Below are 22198 nucleotides of genomic sequence, written 5' to 3' on the forward strand. Positions count from 1 at the left end.
AACAGCGGCGTTGACGTCTTCTTCGTCCTCATCATCCATCTCCTCCTTAAGAGATATGGCGATGTTGTGCAGAATGGCACAGGCACCAATTATTTTACAGACTTTTGCAGGCTTCATCTTGATTTCGCTATGCAAGACGTGGAACCTTCTTTTCCACCAACCAAAGACTCTCTCTACAGCGTTGCGTGTACGGCAATGAGCCGTATTAAATGCTTCCTCTGACAGGTTTGCAGGATGTATATAGATAAGGCGTGATTAAAAACCTAGAACACGCATAGCCACTGTCACCAATGAGGTAGCCATCTTCGACACCACGGTGGTTTTCTTCCAAGAAGGTACACACCTCGGATGTCCGAAATACGTGACTATCGTGGGTACTGCCAGGCCACTGAGCATCAATGTTAATGAATTTCCCTGTTGAAGGTGTTATGAAAAATTATGATAGGTTTTCTATCTGGGTTTAATATACTCTCTATTTAACCAATTTGTAATGAGATAATATATGTAGACTATATTATAGTAAGTACCTTCATGGTCACAAATGGCCTGTACATTGATGGAATGAAAACCCTTACTGTTCACATACACGGCCTCATCTTCAAAAGGTGCTTGTATTCGGACATGGGTTCCATCTATACAGCCAATTACTCCTGGAAATCCACCCCGTGAAAAAAAATTTTGCTTGGATTTCAAAATTTCCTCATGATTAGGCCATTTTATAAATCTATCTTTCTTTGCAATAAGTGCATTAGTAACATCGTCGATAGCCCTGCTGACTGTACTTTTATCAAACCCCATGGTATCTCCGATAACTTCCAAAAAGCTTCCAGAGGCATAAAAACGTAGAGCCAGCATAACCTGCAAGGTTTGATATAGTTTTATGTAACATGTATTTTTTCACGTGTTTTTGAATAGGATCAGAGGGGGCACATGGTACTATCATCGATGTTAGCAATCCTTGTATTTATAAAGTACTGATGTCATAATCAAAGTATCAAAAATGACGTCATTTTACAGCGTTCATATTCGCTAACGTTTTCATTTTTCTTTCTAGATGTTTGCATTGATAATATGTATAATTTAAGATCGACAATTTTCATTTCATAAACAATTTAATAAACAGTTTACCAAGGATAAAAAGAGATATGTATTTCTCGGCCCGATGCGTCAAATTTATAGGTATGCAATGTACAAAGCATAAAACCTCACTTTGCATGTAACTTAGCATTTTAATAATTGGTCCAGTATGTGTTTATATATATATGGTAGTATAATGATTATTTTGTGATGATATTGTTTTAATTTTATGAATGTGTATTCTGATAACAAGTACCTGCATTTCCACCGATATGGACTGACTTCGTTTTGTTGCTCTCTGCAGATCATAACGCACAATGTCCGAAATATACGTAATCGAATCTCGTCGAAATCGAAATCGGGATCGGATTTGCGTATCGCTCAAGTCTGTCATTTCTATTCTCTCTCTGTAGTTTCTTTTTTTCTTCTCCACAAACACGTTTCCAAATAACAACAGATCCGCCATTTTGATTTTAATGTTCAATTAAATATTTATTGTACCTAGGTAACCTGAGTTAAATCTTTAAGTTAAATTAGATAATAAACTAAGCTTTAACTATTAGTTAACGTTCGTGCAACCCATTTAACTCGCCGTTAATTTTAACGTCACGTTAACGTCAAGTTAACGGCTAGTTAAATTTAACTAACGTTCGTGCAACCGGATCCCGATGATTTAAAATGAAACTAGTTGAGTTTATTTCGGTGTTGTGATTTTTTTCATGTAATACTACGTGTGTGGATTTATACTATTTATTTTTGGAGTATATATATATATATATATATATATATATATATATATATATATATATATATATCCAAAGTCTCTTTTTCAATGAATAATAAAAATTTTAAAAAAAAACTGTTTCAAAATATTTCGACCGTGTTACCGGTCTTCATCAGTCGGTGTTTATTGTCTATAGCAACACAACGTAGAACATATACTATGACGTCACAATGTTAATACAGTCTGGCAAGTGACGTCATACAACAATATTGCGCCAAAAACATATGAAATATAGGTGAGAGTCTATAGAAAGTACATTGATAGCCGTATTTAGTACATAAACAAGTAACATATGAAAAATGTATAGATAACGGGACATAAAATAAAGGAAATGTCTATACAAACTACTAATAATGTAGTCTAAAGACATTAATGTTCCCTTTTGTTGATACCAAGAGGCATATAAGTATTTAATTTTTTCTTCCACAAATTTTCTCTGAATTTTCTGTAAGTTTCATCTTTGTACAATTTTTCGATACCTATTACAGAATAATCCTCAACTGTATGTTCGTCCGTATAAAAATGCATTGCTTCAGGGTCGTTAGTTTCTCTCATGATCAGTGGCAAATTTAAAACATGTCTTTGATATAAAGTCACCCCGTTTCCCCAACATATACAATTTTGTTACACTTTTTACAAAACACCCCATCAACAACATTACTTGACTTGCAATCGATATGATTTTTAACTTGATACGTTTTGCCCTTAGAATCTTGAAATTGGCCAGAACAAATAATATATTTACACATAACACATTTTTTGCACCACACGGCTCGCATAAGTGTTGTTTTTTTAAAAAAGAGGTTATTATGTTTCTTATGGACCAATATGTCTTTCAAGTTTTTGTCTCTCCTGAATGCCACTATAGGTGTGTTATGAGACGCAAGTTTTAGGCGGTCGGAATTTTCGAGAATTTTTTGACGTTTCTTTAATATTTGATGAATATTTGGTAGTTCTCTGGAATAGTTTAACACAAACGGAACACGGTTACACTCTTTGTTATTTTTTCTGTAGTTCAATAAATCCGAGCGGTTGAATTTATCCACCTTCGCCAGCTGATCCTCGACCTCCTTGTTGGAATATCCACATTTGTGTAAATTAGTTTTAATTTTCTCCCGTTGTTTGAAATATCCCTCATCTGTTGAGCAGATTCGGCGCGCACGGATACCCAGTCCAAATGGTATAGATTTTTTTGTAGATTCAGGATGGCTGGATTTTTTATTTAGGTACATGTGTTTGTCAGTGGGTTTACTGTACAGGTCGGTAGAAAGAAATCCCTTTTCAATAGAAATATTTACATCTAGGAACTCTATGCTAGATTTAGAAAAGCGTAGATCAAGCTGAATATTTGGGTGTATACCATTTGCCATTTTATGGAAATGTAGGAGATCGGCTTCTGTCCCTGACCAGATTCCAAATATGTCATCGATATATCTAACATGAAAAAGAGGTTGTACGTTACACTGTTCCAAAAGAATACGTTCCCAATCCCCCATATATATACATGCATAGTTTCTGCCAAGTTTGGATCCAATAGCAGTTCCTTCTGTTTGAATATATTGTTTGTTGTTAAAACTAAAATTGCTATTTTCCAGGACAGCATCCATCATCTGTAAAATGGTATTTGTGTCAACTTCTTTTTTCTGTCGTTGATTTAAAACTTTTACTATTACTTCCCGCGCTTCTTGTCTGGGTATACTGGGATACAGCGCTTTCACGTCCATACAAACTAATATTGAGGAATTGGATAATGGTTGATTTACGGTAAAAAGTTTTCTTAAAAAATCTGTAGTGTCTTGTACATAACATTTTAACGATCGGTTTGCCTCCTCCAATTGCGATTCTACATATTCTGCAAGCTTCTCTGTTGGATGTTGGCGGCCATTTACTATTGTTCTAAATGAATGGTTTTCCTTGTGAATTTTTGGATTTGCCTGTAGTTTTCCTGAAGATATTTCTGTAGGTAAAAGATAATGTCGTAATTCAGACGTGATGGATCCTTTTTTATACATATTGTTAATTAGTTTCTTAATTTTGTTAGTGATTTGTTTGCTTTTATCTACTTTAACTTGATCATATGACGCACTGTTAATCATTTCATTCTCCAACTGGTCGACGTACTTATTGGTGTCCATCACTACTATCCCAGATCCCTTGTCTGCTGGTCTAATAATTATGCTTTGATCATGTAATAATTCCCTCATTGCTTTGTCTTCTGAAACAGTTATGTTACTTGAAAATTTTCTATTTAACCCCCGGATAACGTCTTCTTTAACTTGTCTGATGTATTCATCCAACCACTTGTCTCTTCCCTCTTCTGGTGTCCAATTACTCTTAGAGTTTTTATGATTAATAGTACCTACATCTTGTGAAGAAATGTCATTTTCTTCGTCAATGAAATACTCCCGAAGCCGCATCCCACGTTCCCAAGTCTTCAGATCTGTTAGTAACTGTGTGAAATCAATATTTTTTCTAGTTGGTAAAATTTTAATCCTTTTTTCAATAAACTCATTTGATCTGCAGTAAGTTTTTTTGATGATAAGTTAATAACTTCCATGTCACATGTTTCAGCTACTGTTTTTGGTGAACACACTTCCGGTTCGTTGGCCTGAGAAGTTATTTCGTCAATATTAGCGTGTACTGATGGTTGGTAATTCTCTTCTTCAGGAGAGGGTGATAAGTTGCAAATACATGGACGATGTGAGGTCTTAATTAAGTTAAAATGATTTGACGAATAATTAAGACAAATAAAATCTTTCTTATGGTTACATTCACCAAGCTGTTATTTCTGCCACTGCGATTGTCCATTGAAATATGTCTTAACAAAAATGTCTTTATCAAAACGATAAGATGTAGCGATGATTTCTGCCCAGGAGGCCACACTGCCATCTAATGACTTGACGTTGTTCAATTGAGTGTCAAAATCCCCATCCACAAATTCTCTGTAAAATAGTCTATTGGAACTCAATTCTTGAACAATGGTGTTTCTTACATTTGGATGGAGATCCTGATTATCATAAAGATTGTACGCAATGCATCTATAAAAACAATTTCCGTCTACCTCTACTGAAATTTCTGTAGATGTATCATCTCTAATAGTATTGTCCACTGTATGTATAGAAGTATTTTCCGATATGTCCGAAATGTTATGATTAACTACTGGAATCCTAGACAGTGCTGAGGGTTTCTTACTCTTTAACCTATGAAGTCGGTTAGCACTGGCATCAACATTATCTTTGATGGATGAAATGGCAGCCATAAATTGTTTCTTGCCGAGTTTTTGCCGCAAAATTTCACATTGCCTATCTATGTTAACATCGCTACACCTTATCGTTTTGATAAAGACATTTTTGTTAAGACATATTTCAATGGACAATCGCAGTGGCAGAAATATCCGCTTGGTGAATGTAATCATAAGAAAGATTTTATTTGTTTTAATTATTCGTCAAATCATTTTAACTTAATTAAGACCTCACATCGCCCATGTATTTGCAACTTATCACCCTCTCCTGAAGAAGAGAATTACCAACCATCAGTACACGCTAATATTGACGAAATAACTTCTCAGGCCAACGAACCGGAAGTGTGTTCACCAAAAACAGTAGCTGAAACATGTGACATGGAAGTTATTAACTTATCATCAAAAAAACTTACTGCAGATCAAATGAGTTTATTGAAAAAAGGATTAAAATTTGTACCAACTAGAAAAAATATTGATTTCACACAGTTACTAACAGATCAGCAGACTTGGGAACGTGGGATGTGGCTTCGGGAGTATTTCATTGACGAAGAAAATGACATTTCTTCACAAGATGTAGGTACTATTAATCATAAAAACTCTAAGAATAATTGGACACCAGAAGAGGGAAGAGACAAGTGGTTGGATGAATACATCAGACAAGTTAAAGAAGACGTTATCCGGGGGTTAAATAGAAAATTTTCAAGTAACATAACTGTTTCAGAAGACAAAGCAATGAGGGAATTATTACATGATCAAAGCATAATTATTAGACCAGCAGACAAGGGATCTGGGATAGTAGTGATGGACACCAATAAGTACGTCGACCAGTTGGAGAATGAAATGATTAACAGTGCGTCATATGATCAAGTTAAAGTAGATAAAAGCAAACAAATCACTAACAAAATTAAGAAACTAATTAACAATATGTATAAAAAAGGATCCATCACGTCTGAATTACGACATTATCTTTTACCTACAGAAATATCTTCAGGAAAACTACAGGCAAATCCAAAAATTCATAAGGAAAACCATTCATTTAGAACAATAGTAAATGGCCGCCAACATCCAACAGAGAAGCTTGCAGAATATGTAGAATCGCAATTGGAGGAGGCAAACCGATCGTTAAAATGTTATGTACAAGACACTACAGATTTTTTAAGAAAACTTTCTACCGTAAATCAACCATTATCCAATTCCTCAATATTAGTTTGTATGGACGTGAAAGCGCTGTATCCCAGTATACCCAGACAAGAAGCGCGGGAAGTAATAGTAAAAGTTTTAAATCAACGACAGAAAAAAGAAGTTGACACAAATACCATTTTACAGATGATGGATGCTGTCCTGGAAAATAGCAATTTTAGTTTTAACAACAAACAATATATTCAAACAGAAGGAACTGCTATTGGATCCAAACTTGGCAGAAACTATGCATGTATATATATGGGGGATTGGGAACGTATTCTTTTGGAACAGTGTAACGTACAACCTCTTTTTCATGTTAGATATATCGATGACATATTTGGAATCTGGTCAGGGACAGAAGCCGATCTCCTACATTTCCATAAAATGGCAAATGGTATACACCCAAATATTCAGCTTGATCTACGCTTTTCTAAATCTAGCATAGAGTTCCTAGATGTAAATATTTCTATTGAAAAGGGATTTCTTTCTACCGACCTGTACAGTAAACCCACTGACAAACACATGTACCTAAATAAAAAATCCAGCCATCCTGAATCTACAAAAAAATCTATACCATTTGGACTGGGTATCCGTGCGCGCCGAATCTGCTCAACAGATGAGGGATATTTCAAACAACGGGAGAAAATTAAAACTAATTTACACAAATGTGGATATTCCAACAAGGAGGTCGAGGATCAGCTGGCGAAGGTGGATAAATTCAACCGCTCGGATTTATTGAACTACAGAAAAAATAACAAAGAGTGTAACCGTGTTCCGTTTGTGTTAAACTATTCCAGAGAACTACCAAATATTCATCAAATATTAAAGAAACGTCAAAAAATTCTCGAAAATTCCGACCGCCTAAAACTTGCGTTTCATAACACACCTACAGTGGCATTCAGGAGAAACAAAAACTTGAAAGACATATTGGTCCATAAGAAACATAATAACCTCTGTTTTAAAAAACAACACGTGTGGTGCAAAAAAATGTGTTATGTGTAAATATATTATTTGTTCTGGCCAATTTCAAGATTCTAAGGGCAAAACGTATCAAGTTAAAAATCATATCGATTGCAAGTCAAGTAATGTTATTTATGGGGTGTTTTGTAAAAAGTGTAACAAAATTGTATATGTTGGGGAAACGGGGGTGACTTTATATCAAAGACATGTTTTAAATTTGTCACTGATCAGGAGAGACACTAACGACCCTGAAGCAATGCATTTTTATACGGACGAACATACAGTTGAGGATTATTCTGTAATAGGTATCGAAAAATTGTACAAAGATGAAACTTACAGAAAATTCAGAGAAAATTTGTGGAAGAAAAAATTAAATACTTATATGCCTTTTGGTATCAACAAAAGGGAACATTATTGTCTTTAGACTACATTATTAGTAGTTTGTATAGACATTTCCATTATTTTATGTCCCGTTATCTATACAATTTTCATATTTTACTTGTTTATGTACTAATTACGGCTATCAATGTGCTTACTATAGACTCTCACCTATATTTCATATGTTTTTGGCGCAATATTGTTGTATGACGTCACTTGCCAGACTGTATTAACATTGTGACGTCATAGTATATGTTCTACGTTGTGTTGCTATAGACAATAAACACCGACTGATGAAGACCGGTAACACGATAGAAATATTTTGAAACAGTGTTTTAAAAGATTTTTATTATTCATTGAAAAAGAGACTTTGGATATATATATATATATATATATATATATATATATATATATATATATATATATATATATATAATAAAAGAAAAAAAGCAACACTAACTGCAAAACATAAGCGCTTTCATTGTTAAAAATCTTCAGACGTTTTACAGTCGTTAAAACTATGACGTAATTACGTTACCTAGTGATAACGTCAACAATAATACTATGACGTCATAATGCTTATTGAAGGAAACAATCATAGAATAAAGTTATATTTAAGAAATAAACAACGTTAATTAGTGAACATGGCGTTATGAATAGCAATTGCTCTGTTGGCATATTCCATGATGCGCGCTAGCGCATCATGGAAAATATGCCAGCAGAGCAGTTGCTATTCATAACGCCATGTTCACTAAATAATCGTTGTTTATTACTTATATTTGCATTTTACCACTCGCAAATACCCTGTATTAGCCTAGCTAGACCTTGACATTTAGCTATTACATCAAAAGTAAACATTCAGACTATGTAATTCACATAGATTTGTTAACAGAATCAATGATATGTTATAACAGTAATTGCTTTAAAATGTTATCAAGAACATGTTTTAATATTACATGTAAATACGTCAATTTTAATGGAGTTGGAGAAAAACACATGATGTATCGTATAGTGGTTTAAATCTATAACGTCATGGAAAAGTATATTTAACGTTACACCTTTATGACGTCATAGTATACTGACAGAGCAATTGCGATTATAGAGAAATAATTGCAGCTCCTCCGTATGGGCTTATAGTGGGAAAGAACAATGGAAATGCAAATATAGCGTTATATACAGTAAAACAAAATCAGAGACGATGAAACAGTCTATATCAAACTATTTAACGAAGGTTTTAGTGACTTTATAAAATGTTTTTCTTTTTCCCTTCGTTCAATTGCATTGTCAGTATAAAGTTTATAAAACGGAAAAACTGAAAATTGTCCGTGGCCACAAATATCAAGATGTTCACTAAGTTTAATTTTTCTGTACTCGGGTTGATTGACGTGTTGTTTGTGTATACGAATACGGGTGCGTAGGGTTGTTCCAGTTTCTCCTATATAGAATTCGTTGCATCCGCTACACGTAATGTTGTATATAACATTTTTAGAGGCACAAGACATGTTCGCATTAACAATAAAGTCCTTGTCCCCGAACTTGAACGATTTCCCGACTTTAATGTATTGGCAAGTTCCACAGCGGGGATCGTTACACTTGCTGACAGAATAAGATTGACGTTGAAAAGAAGACTTGCAAAGTATCCTTCGGAGATTCCTGGGTTGTCTTTTACTGTTGATGAAGTTATATTTTTTCAGCACTTCGGACATTTTTTCATCAGTTTGTAGAATGTTGTTAAGTTGACGTACGACTGGAATAATATTAATATCATTCGGATTATGCGTAGTTACGAGTGGTAATATCTTTAAATCAGAGGTGTTATTTTCAGGAGGATTAATAAGATTTTCCCTGTTCAGTGCTAATGCCTTTTTGATACCATCGTCTATGATTCCTACTGGATAACATTGTTTTATCAGGCTTGCTTTCAATTCATGTAAACGTTCATTTCTTTTTTCGTTGTCGCTAACTATGGTACATACTCGCCTTGTTAAGTTGTAAGGAATTGCGCGTTTAGTATGGCCCGGATGGCAAGAACTGAAATGAAGGTACTGATTGGTATCTGTTGGTTTGTAATACATGTCGGTGGTTATATTTTCTCCGCATTTAGAAATGAGCACATCCAAAAATGGAATACAGATCGCACTTTCATCTAGCGTAAAGTTGATGTTTGGATCCAGATTATTTACAATGTCTAAAAAGACTGTTAAATTGGCGTCGCTCTCGTTCCAGATGATAAAACAGTCATCAAGATATCTTTTCCATCCATTTTTTATATTTTGTGCGGTTTGATGGTTAAATTGCCGTCTAGCTTTTTCATACATTTTCTCTTCTAAGTATCCTAATGTGAGGGTGGCATAAGTAGGGGCCATTTTAGTCCCCATAGCCGTTCCTTTAAGCTGCAAATAATGTTTGCCGTTGAAAGAGAATGTGTTGTTTTTAAGGACTAAACTGCTTGCCTCTAGGATAAACTCTCTGCAGAAACGGCTGTTGATATTTTGTGGATATTTATTGATCCAGTATTTGAGGGCATTGATACCGAGATCTGTGGTTATGTTTGTATACAAATTTGTTACATCCCAGTGACCAACTTTGCATCTTGGTTAACTTTATCTGGTAAATATCTCAGGAAATCAAGATCATCTCGAACATAACTTTTTACTTCTGAGCTTAAGGGTTTTAGTAATATATCCATAAGATGACTCAGTCGTTGTGTTGGAGCGTTAGGTCCTCCCACTATAGGTCTAAATTTGAGATCGTCCGGTTTGATACAAGTAATATATGCATTTTTTGCATTTTGATGGCATTAGTAATTGTTTTAGACTTATCTATCTTAGGAAGTCCATTAAAGACACTTTACCGGAAATCAAAATCCGTTAAAAAATCCGCTTCTTTGGTTGTTATATCGGAGGAAGTCTGGTGGTCTTTAAGTAATCGTTTCACTTTTTGAATGGTTTTTTTATCATTGTTCTCAGCTATTTCGCAATAAAACTCGTTGTTGTTAAGCATCTCCAGTATTTTATTTTTGTAGTACTACTGCTCCTCCTTTGTCCGCCTCTTTGATTACGATAGAATCATCATTGAGCAACGATGTGATAGCATTTTCTTCTGATTTTAATAAATTATGTTGTCTTTTATTTTTAGGGGTGTTATCTTCAGTTGATAGACTTTCAAGAGTATCACAAACTGTATTTAGGAGAGCATTTCTTCCCTTTTTAGGATTAAAGTATATATATATATGTTATTTTCCCAAGTAAGAAAATCATCCAATGTATGGAAAACAAGAATATTTACTCTTGCTTCTCTTGGTAACATCAACAACAGTGTAGCACGTACTGTGTATAAAGAAGAGGAAGACGTTTTTATTTAAGCGGGTTTTAACCTCAGCTGCCTTGGTTTGCAAACGTATTGCTTTGGAGTCTGCAATGTTTCGATACAAGTTAATTACCTTTTTTCATTTCAGTGAGTCTGGCCCGGATGAAATTTTTCAAATCCTCTGCAGCTAAACTCCTAACCTTTGTTGTTTCTTCGTCACTTACCAATAGACCAGGAACGTACATCAATGCATTTTCAAGTACAACATACCTACATGTACAAATAAGCATTTAAAAACCGCCGTTGTATTGTTTAATGGATTTTAGAGATGGTTCACGGTTTGTTATTGTCATTTTTTCACGATAAACCGTGGTAAAAAAATCTCTCATACACTTGCTTTTTATTGTTTTACTAGAAACAAATCAGACTCTCTCCTTTGTTATATTTTTCGTAGAGCTTAGAAATAAGAGATTTTTCTTTAATGTTTACTAATTTGCCGACTTACTCAGAAAGAAAGTGCAACATCAATGAACAGGTTCCAATATCGATGGTTTCGTCAGGTAAACAGCGGTGGTATGCGCTTCCAGGAATAGTGTGTACTGCTAAGAAGTCGTCCTTCATCTCTTTTTTAAAATCTAGAAATGGTATATATTTTCTCTTGAATTTCATTTCAAAACCATCAACATATGTTTGATGGTTAAAATTGAAGAAAGAAATAACTATCAAACTATTTGAGGAAAAACTTAAAAATAGTATAAATGTAGTGTAAATTTTAAGATTGTAACACAAAATTATATTCTTTTTATCTTTTTATCTTTTATATGTATATTTGATACAAATACATATATACCATATATACCATTCACTCAAACCACACCACTCACAAACATATATAAAAAATAAGCACCTCATTTTACATGATGTTTATTAGAAATTAAGGTAACTGTCCATGCTTCAAAAAACAACATCTGACGTAGTTCGCGCGTTATTACGTCTTGTCCTTGCACGATGTAATTGAGGTATTTAACAAAGAAACAAAGCTGACCTAAAACAAGATTTAAAACAAATCTATTTTAATCGTTATTTAAACAAATTATTTTTTTAAAAACTAGATTGTACGTTAAAGAAAAGTTACTTCATTTCTGTTGTTATACCGAGTTCATGACTTATTTTTCGATTACCCTTTTTTTCTCTTTCAATTTTCTATTATGTTAGTAAGGTCCATATTAAGAAAAGAACATTTTGCTTTATTATAAATATTGGCTTGCTTCAGTTCTTCGTTGATATTTCTGTGTGTATTTTTTCTCTCTCACATTTTAATGAAGTTTTCAGACAATCTTTAATTCTTTTTTTTTTTCATTTCATCCTTGATAGTGTTTTCAATTTTCGCGTTTTAACTTTGACAATATATTTTTCATGCCCCTACATATACTATTATTTGTTACCATTCTTTGTTTTCTTTCTTAAAGGCTTTTATGAATTGAATGTAGATAAATTTCATCTGTTATCTCACCTGCTGTGTCCGAGACTCGACGGGGATTTGATCGGAACTATTTATTTCTAGCTTATTTGTCAATTTTGTCAGATACATTTTGAAGTGCGGTTGATGCATAATTAATGTTTAATATAACAATGTTGTTGTTGTTGTCGTCGTCTTTTGTGTCCGTAGCGGATGATGTCGACAAACGAGGTCAAGGGGTAGCACGATGGCTGGCCATGTTCGTGTAAACAGTGCTCAACTTAGGTAAATGCACAAATGCACTTTAAATAACGTTCTTATCTAAGATAAGATCGCAACCTACTGTACAGCCCGTTACACCAAACAACACCTCTTACGGATAATGTCCATTTGCACACTGATACACGTGACAAAAAAGCTATTTATAGCTACCTCGCCACAATTGGTCACGTGCTCCTTCTGCGTTATGTATAGTTGTGATATAACTGTTTTAAATTTAAGGTATTCAATGTATAACGACCACATTTCGTATTTAGAAAAAAATGAATGGTCTGATATTCTTAATCATGACATCATTTGGAAGGTGTTATCAAATAAAAAAATACTCCACTAAAGGAATTTTCATTGTTCTTTGTTTAATATTGTCCAATCAATTGCACGTTAAATTCTGCATTGAAGTTTGTGAGCGTTCAAACTTCAATGCAAAATTTAAGGTTTTATTTAAGTGTTTTATTTAGATATTGTAAAGAGTAACTTAAAATTCAAACAAATCTCTTATTGAACATTTGCATAAATTTTGTCTCCATTAAAATGTAAAATAAAATGAATAATTTCATTTATCATGACATAATATTATGTAAAAGTTAAATTCAATCTTAATAACTAACCTTCTGCATTCTTAACCAAAGCGGAAAAATCATTTGTGGGTTGATCATTCAATGTTACACATATTTCACACGATGCCGATCTTTGTCGAATTAGTTCTATGAATAAAAGTTATAATTATAGTGAAAGAATTACATCATATTGATTTTAATTGGATACAAATGCGTATAATTTATTCATTAAAAATTTGTATCCTACCGATCATTATCCTTAGAAACGGAAAGATATTTTTTCCGTCATTTGTTCCGAAATCTGCAAGATTGATTTTTGTTTTAAAATCCCATCCATCAAGATATTTGTCTGAAAAAGAAACAGAAACATTTTTTCATAAGCAGAAAACGCGAATCAGAAGAGAAATTTTAAATCATTTACACTTACTGAAAATGTCTTTCAACCTTCCCACATTTGGCGATAGGAACAAATCAAAATTCTCTGAATGGACATGAGAATATTCTGGGTTCATCTTTGGCTTAAACATTGCCATTCCAATGCCTCTGTCTATGTTCTTAGACGTGCAATTTTATCCTTAAATCTTCTTTGGTGATCCTTCGACAAAAAACCAAAACGGTAAATATTAAGAGTGACACTACTTTGATAAAAAATTATGTTTAGTTTAAAACCACTCAGCATTTTTACAAGAGGAAGCACGTAATAACCAAGGACGTTACAATTGCTTACCTCCCACGATCAAAATTTAACAATTTACTTGACTATATTTATTATTTATTAGCTTAGTACTCATTCCCCCCAAATCTATCGTAAAAATGGATTCATAATGTTTCCAGTTTTGATAGGATTGCATTGTCTGTGCATATGGATATAACTCAACCTTCCAAATTCAAAGTGTCAAATTTGTTCCTTTGTCATGTTAGCTTTCTACAGTAAACTCTTCTTCTGTGTCCCACAGAGCTTAAGTTTACATTATTTGGAAACAAAATGTCCTAAGCTAATGCAATTACTTTGTTATTCTGACCAGATATAAAAATGGAAAATTAATGTTTAAAATAAAACATAAGTAAACAAGGTTTTCTGCTATTACTAGCTGTAAATTCTATTTGTCCCTCTCTGGTTACAAAGATTTGACCTGTAGCTTTTGACTAAAAAAAGAACTTTATCTGGCTTATCAGTCGACGACTTTTTTGTGTCAAAAACTACAGGTCAAGTCTTTGGTTACAGTTTAAATGTAGAAAAGAAAATACCAGGTTTAGACCTAAAATGAGTGTGATAAACTTTACAAATTTAAACATATGGTCAAATCGAATAAGCAGATAGAGAACTCAGCTTGAAAAAGATTTTTAACAGGTACAGTCAGTGACAAATGTAAACAAAAACGAAGCACACGCTTTGTTTACTTAAGGGTTTCGTTTACTCAGAATGAAAACAAATTCCACTGCTGATAATGAAAACCATCAATTGTGTGTTTTAGAAATTTTTTTATAGTGTTACCTTTCACTTTAAAAAAAGTAGGTCAATGACCTACTTTTTGAGATAATAGCCCCAAATATTTTTTGAAAACTCAAGAAAAATCCTTTAATTTTCTTAATTTTGAAAATAATGAAAATTGCTAATCTCTTGTAAAAATGAAATACAGTTTATGAGTGGTAATGGCACTAAACATATATAAAGCATTAAATGTTCAAAGACATTTAATATGTTTTACGGTACGACCGTTGGGGCGAGCGCAGCATATGATCAAATAATGAATTATAATAAATCAATAAAAATAAAAGTATCAACGTAACGTAAATGAATTTGAATGCAAAATAAGATATAAACATGCCTATTTTTTCTAGTAAATTTTCATTAATCATAATATATAAGATTGTTATCATAGAGCCCCCCCCCCCCCCCCCCCCCGTTAAAAAAATATAATTTACGTATAAAAAAAATTGCTGATCATATAAGAAAAACGGTTTTGGACCCCCTCCCCGGGAGGATGTAATAAATGTGAAAATAAAGATACCATTGAGCAGTTAAAGAGCTAAATGCATACTACGCACTCATTATTCCTCACCCGGATTAGAATTTCCCTGATTTTGAGAATTTCTTTTTCATTTTGCTTGTAAATATTTTTTGAATGATGCTGCCGCGCCCCTTTTAAAAATCGTTCCTGGAAATTAATTACTGTAAAAATAAATGTGAGCATTAATCCAAATGAGAGCAAGTTACAACTGTTTTCTATTTAAAAAAAAAAGAAAGATGTCCCCATTCGTTAGCTTTGCAAGTTTTTGAGAAGATTTTAGTATTTATATTCTAACAGATTTAAAATAACTACTTAGAGTAATTTCCCCTTATTGTAACGTCAAAGTTCACGTCGGTCAAGTGTCGTCTGTCTCTTTGAAAAAACCCTGGAAAAAAACTAAGTGAAATATACTGTTTTGTTTACTTAAAAAGCATGATATTCTTGAAATTACACAATTTATCTGTTTCTCAAAAGTTTTACTTTGATTCTCGCGAGAAGGAATCAAGTCTAGTGAGATCGTCCGACATTGATAAATTGCATTGTGGGTCGAAATTTACTGACGCCAAAAAATTCTGTGTGATCAATGTGCAAGAAATCCATTGTGACGTCACTCGAAGGAGCGACAACTCTGTTAGTCTTACGTAATGGAATTATTTTATTTACAATGCATGATGAACATAGTCTTTTATCTTGTTCTCGTGAGAGTGTGAAATGGGAAACCATATTTACAGGGAACTACGGGGACGATTAAAACAAGGCATTACTGGTCCGATTTACTGACGCCAAAAAAATCCGTTGAATGAATGTGCAACTAGTCCGAATTTTCTATTCACACACGCCTTGCCGGTAGAGCTCGCTTCGCGCCGGCGCTGCGCGCCGGCGAGCTTCGCTCGCTATCTAAATATTCCAGTCCTAATTTTTTCTATCAGTTTTCAAATCCCAACCGATGTTTGACTGAATTTGACAAAAATGTGTTTGAAGATAATGCTAAAACATCTATAGTATTAAACTAGTTACAGTAAACGTATTATAGTTGGCGTGTACGATGTTTGGCGGAATATGATTTTTGAACAATTTAGCGTAGATTTGATTTAGCGATTTTCTAAATGTAACTACTTATCTACTTACATATTTTAAATTTGGCGATGTACTTGATTTAGCGGATGCCATTTTCCGCCAAAAACGCTATATAGAATACACAGCCAAATGTAATACGCTATATACAGTATATTGACTTTATTCTGCTGGCATAAAATATATGTGAGATCAATGATCAAAATATTAAGATATGGTCTTTTATCGATTTAAGCATTTTTCAATATTTCTGTAATGTGTATCGTACGTTTATCTTAATGAAAAAGTGAGATAAAGCCAACAGAAAATATGCAAAATTATGTTGACTAACAATAAAATCTTAACATTTATTATTATAGTACTGCCAGAAACATTTCAGTAAAAACAAAATCTGAAAAAATTTACTTCAAATTTCCTCTGTTTTGAAAAAAGCCCAATTTAGTTTAATTCAATAATACAGTAGAACTATCGAATGATATAATTCATTTCAATAATACTTTTTGTGTTTAGAACAAATTTTACTCATGATATCAATAACAATCTGAACTTGAGAACTCAAGCCCGGAGTAAACCTGTCATTAAACAAAGAATTGTGAGCTCTGTATCTTGTTCATAACTCTATGACTGACACTCAATTTATGGTTAATCATTAGAAATACATTACTAAAGTATTGTTAACAATAAAAATAGAAAAATGAAATCTGATCCAAATCGGGAGCATATCTCATCAATCTTTTTATCTTAACATCTAAAATTAAAATTTATACATCTTTCCATTAAAAATGATCAAATATATTTCAAATCCTTGTGTCTTCAAAAATAATTCAGACATAGTTTCGGTGTCCTATTCTCTGGTGCCGATTATTGCACGATTCTTGCAAACCATGTACTACATCAGCTGACCCACTTTCCCCTGAGTACTTTTGTAAGCTGATAGTTCCTTGTCTCCAAGCTTCGTAAAGTAAAAAGGCAGCTTCTTTTGAAAGAAAACCTATTTCTGTGGTTTTTAAAAACAACTTTTTGAAGGAATTGTTTTGCAGTTCAAGAATGCAGTAACCCTACTAGAGATATTAACAAAATAGGATATGGTGGACGATGGACAATAAAGAGAATGAACATCTTAAAAACAATAGATTACGATGGCAGGGCTTGCATTCGTGGTGAAATCAGTAGTACAATTTCTGTTTGTTCTTCTCTTATGTATGATAGACTTATTTCAACGAATAGTAGGAAAACGTAAACTTTTATTTTGTTTTAAAGCCTTTATCCCCATTGCTCCTGGATCTTCTTTTCAACCGAAACATTGATAACGTTGATGTTTTAGGCAAGAGGGAACATGTCTTATTTGCAAAATTTGCTGGCTTTTGCTTTTGCATTAGTAGTATCTTTATGTTAAACTTCTGGTAACGGAGTTAATTAATCTACTAAAAGGTTTGTTCTTGTGCATAGGCATTATGGTGCAGGGTAATCCATAAATTCTGATACTGCTTTGGATGCCCATTACAATTTAAAAGAACAAATTTAAATTCAGTGAAACATATCTGATGAATATACAAAAAGTACAGTTTTATACTATTTAGGTAAAGTGCCTTACATGGCAGAGCAGGGAAATTAAATATTAGCATCAAAGTAGCAAAATTACGTCTCATGGTTAATTTGACGATTTACGGTTTGCATGTATAAAAATAAGTTTTTTTTAAACCAGTTGCCATGCCATTGATTTGTCTCTTATCCAGTAAATAGAACTTTTCATAAATCAGAGGTGTCTTTCCGCTATGCTTGTTGCGAACTTTGCACACATATAGAGTGAAAAGAGAAAAGAAAGTAGAACGTCAGTGACATATACCACTCAAAATGTGCTTTGTGCTTTAAGGAAGTCTTCTCGTTCTCAAACATACTTCTTTCAATAAGAAATTCAAGAAATTTTGACACAGTAAAACAGATCATATAACCAATAGATTCTATCAGTTCAATCAAATTTGACTGCTTTGTTTTTGCATAAAGGTCAGGTCAAGGGCACTACCCTTTTCCTCAACTTAAAAGATGATAAAAATAAAAGTAGTTGTTTTCAATTAAGTAGACATCTGTTTTAGATATGAAGATTCTATTCTTCAATAAAACGATAGAATATCAGAATGTATATCAGATTATACTACTAAATGGGAATAAATATTGAAACTATAATTGATATTAGCTTAGCCCGCATTTCCTCTAATTCTCTTAAATTTTGAAGATATTCGATAATTTTTTATGTTTCCAATATTAGAATATTTCTTATTTTTACGTATTAAGAAGATGTCACATAAAGATATAAATTGACAGAAAAGCTATTGTATTGACCATTTAATAAGAAAGAGAAACTGATTATAATGATTTTTTCACACATATCAATGTATAAATGAGCGCTTTAAAAAGTTTATAAAAATGTAACTTGATAAGCAAAAATCTTATTTTAAAGACAAATTCTGAAACCAAACTATCAAATTATTAGTTCACATTAGTTAATAAATCCAACGTTACTATTATTGTTTTAAAAATGCTAAAACAGACTCATTAATCTACAGCAATTCTGAATTGCGAAACATGTGATATTTCCTTTCATCATGATTTAATGAACAGTTAATCAATTTTACGTTTGACAAGTCGAAATCCAGAAAAGACTCCTTCCTTTAATCATTTTGGAGTTGTTTTTTTTTAATTCTATGGAATATAAGCTTTTTTTGACAAAAAATATTGATAGAAATATCAAAATATTGTTTGAATATGTTTTCGAAAGAAAAAGAATATACTGTAATACACAAACAATCTGAAAGTTTGGACTGCGCTGAAAATATGGGAGCTAAAGTAACAGTACCTTAAAACTATTGAGTTATGAAAATTGTTCATGTTATTCTTGAAATCCTTCCGCCACAAAATACAGTCCCTTACTCTGATATGTATTTTTCTTTTAACATTTTTATTCACTTGGTGTATTTGGCATTGTAAAATATAAGTAAACAAATAGAATTAATATATGATGCATAATTTTTAGACTAAAGTGGACATAGATTAGGAAAAAAGAGGGGAACGAACCTTTTTAATAATTTTACTTTTTTCATAAAATGGGTACAGAGAGAGAGAGAGAGAGAGAGAGAGAGAGAGAGAGAGACAGAGAGAGAGAGAGAGAGAGAGAGACACAGAGAGAGAGAGAGAGAGAGAGGGTGTTTCTCAACCTTTGATAAGATTTCTCACGGCACGTGGTCAGAGCACGGGTGCTTTCATAGACAAGAAGTGTCATATACTAATTATACACACGCACAGACATAGGGATATTTTTTTTGTATTGTGCTTTACCTACCTGTGGTTCTTAATATACCTGTATGAATAATGCATTATTTTATCTTCATGTTCGTAGGAAAGCGCATATGATCAGTCACGCACAGTGTTTATACGTCCCTGATATGATATATTGCTGAAAACGTTCGTTGAGACAACATGTGCGCTTATTTAGAAATCTGCATTTTAATCAGATTGTAGTAACGGCAAAATATATTACCTAACTAATTCATATAAAATATTAGTTTTTTTGGAACGAACGAGAGAGAGAGAGAGAGAGAGAGAGAGAGAGAGAGAGAAAGAGAGAGAGAGTTGTCTCAACATCCGATAAGATTTCTCACGGCACGTGGTCAGAGCAGGGATGCTGTCACAGACAAGAAGGTTATGTAATAGTCTGAACAGGAATGACCTCTCTGAATTTTGCATTATTTTGTGTTTGAAAATAGACGGTCAACATATTGTAAAGATCGAAAGCGCGTACGGTATTTATTGCTACTTTTAAATAATAACGCGTTTTTGCAAATAACGAATCCTCTAATATTTTACTTTTTTTTTTAGAAAACGGCTACTTATATTAACACATTACATACATTTTTTCATTTAAACATGAGCAAGAGAGAGAGAGAGAGAGAGAGAGAGAGAGAGAGAGAGAGAGAGAGAGAGAGAGAGAGAGAGAGAGAGAGGGGTTTGAAAGTAGTTCTTGAGTTAAATAAGAGTCAGATTGACGGGAAAACATTCATGGTGTCGCGGGAAAATACACCTATATTTAAACAGTTGAATAATCTATTCTTTTCACAGAATTAAACAGTTATATTCAGTCAATAGAACGATAACTGAAAGTTATGGAAAGGTGGCTGAATGGCAGAGATATACCTTTCAGTTACCTTTCAGTCAATTTTGGGAGATCTGAATGGCAGAGTTTCATCTTGTGTTTGTTGTTCTGCTGAGTAATAAAAGTTTAAAAGAAAACTGTGAGTTTTGGGGGCAACATTCGTCTAAATACAGCAATTCTTGATCTGTACGCAGACGAACGGTGGAAATCATTCGTTTTACATATCAGACCAAAAAACACCGTTTGATTTGAGAAATTATGCGTGCATTTCTTATATTCCTATTAATTGAGGACGGTTTTCTTATAGTTTGGTGGCCATTTCATTAATGTCGGATTTCAGTTTTAATTTGAAGAGTTCGCTTCAAAGGCAGCTTTTTGAAGCGACTTTATATATAAGGATAATAAATGATTCTTTCTTCCAGTTTTTCACCTTTCTTCTAACTCTTTAGTCTATCTTTTTGGAAAGTCAGTTTTTTTGTTTTCAATCTTTTTCCAGACGTAAATTTTATCAGCTGTTTATGTTTACCAGAAGAAACACAGGTTACACAAATTATGCTGTCATATTCATAAAAAAGTTTACAATTTTCTTTTTGAATGATTGGGACACGTATGAGTAGATCTTCTCTTACAGGATGGTTTAAGTTTGTGTTCTGTTGACACGTCAAAGAGATTGCTCCCCAAACAGTTGTTATCAAGTTGAATTTTTACAAATGTCACAGTACATAGAAAGGGCAAGGGTTTTAAAAGGATTACATCTCAAAATTTCCTATATGGTTCGGCGACGGTCTTTGTTTGTATACTGTATAGTGTACAAGGGGATATCATGACAATTCTGTTGTACAAATAGTTATCCGTATCTAACGATTAAAAATTGATTAAACCTCTACATACCTTAACGATCCAAAGTGGCAGATCTACGAATTAAAATATTACTTAAATAGTTATGTGCATTTGTGTAAGATCACGTGATGAAGTGGCAATATATAGGGGTGGAAAGCCTGTGTGCATTATCTTGTTGCATGATATTGATCTTTGGCATTTCAAAAGTAGAACGACGTCGGAAGAGAACTCCGTCTATGTACGCTAATAAATAAGGGGTCGTAATTTTTTTAAAAAAATCTAGGTAGCTTATACATGGATCATTTTATAAACCCCTCACCGTCCTGCAGACCCTCTACAGCCCTCCCCCTGTAATGTGTAAAGAATAAGTCTTTTTCCTATAATCACACATATTTTTAATATATATTTATATATTTTTTTTTTCAAATTTATACGGAATGTATTAAAACTTCTATACATTAAACAAATTTTCCCCGTAAGATTTTTAATCTACCTACGTAGCCAAATGCAGATTAAACTTTAAAAATTAAAACGTAAATACGAAATATAAATAATGTACAAATGTAAAGGGTCAAGGAGAAATGTGTAAACAAGTCCTGAAACAAGTCTGTCTGCTGTGGGGAAAAAAGGACTTCTACGATATGCCACGGTGAATTAGATCAGATAGCGTTATTGTTAACAGGCCAATTGTGTTAAAAGGTTTGTGTACCTTAGGTGATCGTTCGTGTATCGTGTGGAATCGTTCGTGTATAAGAAAAATTGGTTTGCGTTTTTTACCGGGCGTGATCGTGTGGATTTTTCGCATTTAGTAACTTTTTTCTACCGAATGCAAGGATTTTTTCCTACGGGATGTTTCTTTTAAAACAGCGCATTACTGTGACTTTTAAACTTTTTATGGA

General features: G+C 33.2%; 1 protein-coding gene across 3 annotated transcripts in view; it reads right to left on the bottom strand.

Annotated features, from left to right (window-relative positions):
- Positions 1-21559, bottom strand: part of LOC105348389 (uncharacterized) — a 54375-nt gene extending 32816 nt beyond the window's left edge. Inside the window, exons 1-6 of one of the 3 annotated variants that reach the window (XM_066070301.1) lie at positions 21351-21553; positions 13654-13821; positions 13474-13575; positions 13278-13373; positions 11437-11566; positions 11065-11201 (exon numbers count right to left, since the gene is read on the bottom strand). In XM_066070301.1, the coding sequence (XP_065926373.1) occupies positions 11065-11201; positions 11437-11566; positions 13278-13373; positions 13474-13575; positions 13654-13759 (571 nt within the window). In that variant the 5' untranslated portion in view covers positions 13760-13821; positions 21351-21553. Of the gene's footprint in view, positions 1-11064; positions 11202-11436; positions 11567-13277; positions 13374-13473; positions 13576-13653; positions 13822-15550; positions 15804-21350 lie in introns of those variants that run through there. The other 2 variants (XM_066070306.1, XM_066070309.1) reach the window with 2 other exon arrangements.
- Between the last annotated feature and the right edge of the window lie 639 nt (positions 21560-22198).

This window comes from Magallana gigas, chromosome 1 (genome assembly GCF_963853765.1).
Source record: "Magallana gigas chromosome 1, xbMagGiga1.1, whole genome shotgun sequence".
In the NCBI taxonomy this organism is placed as follows: Eukaryota; Metazoa; Mollusca; class Bivalvia; order Ostreida; family Ostreidae; genus Magallana; species Magallana gigas.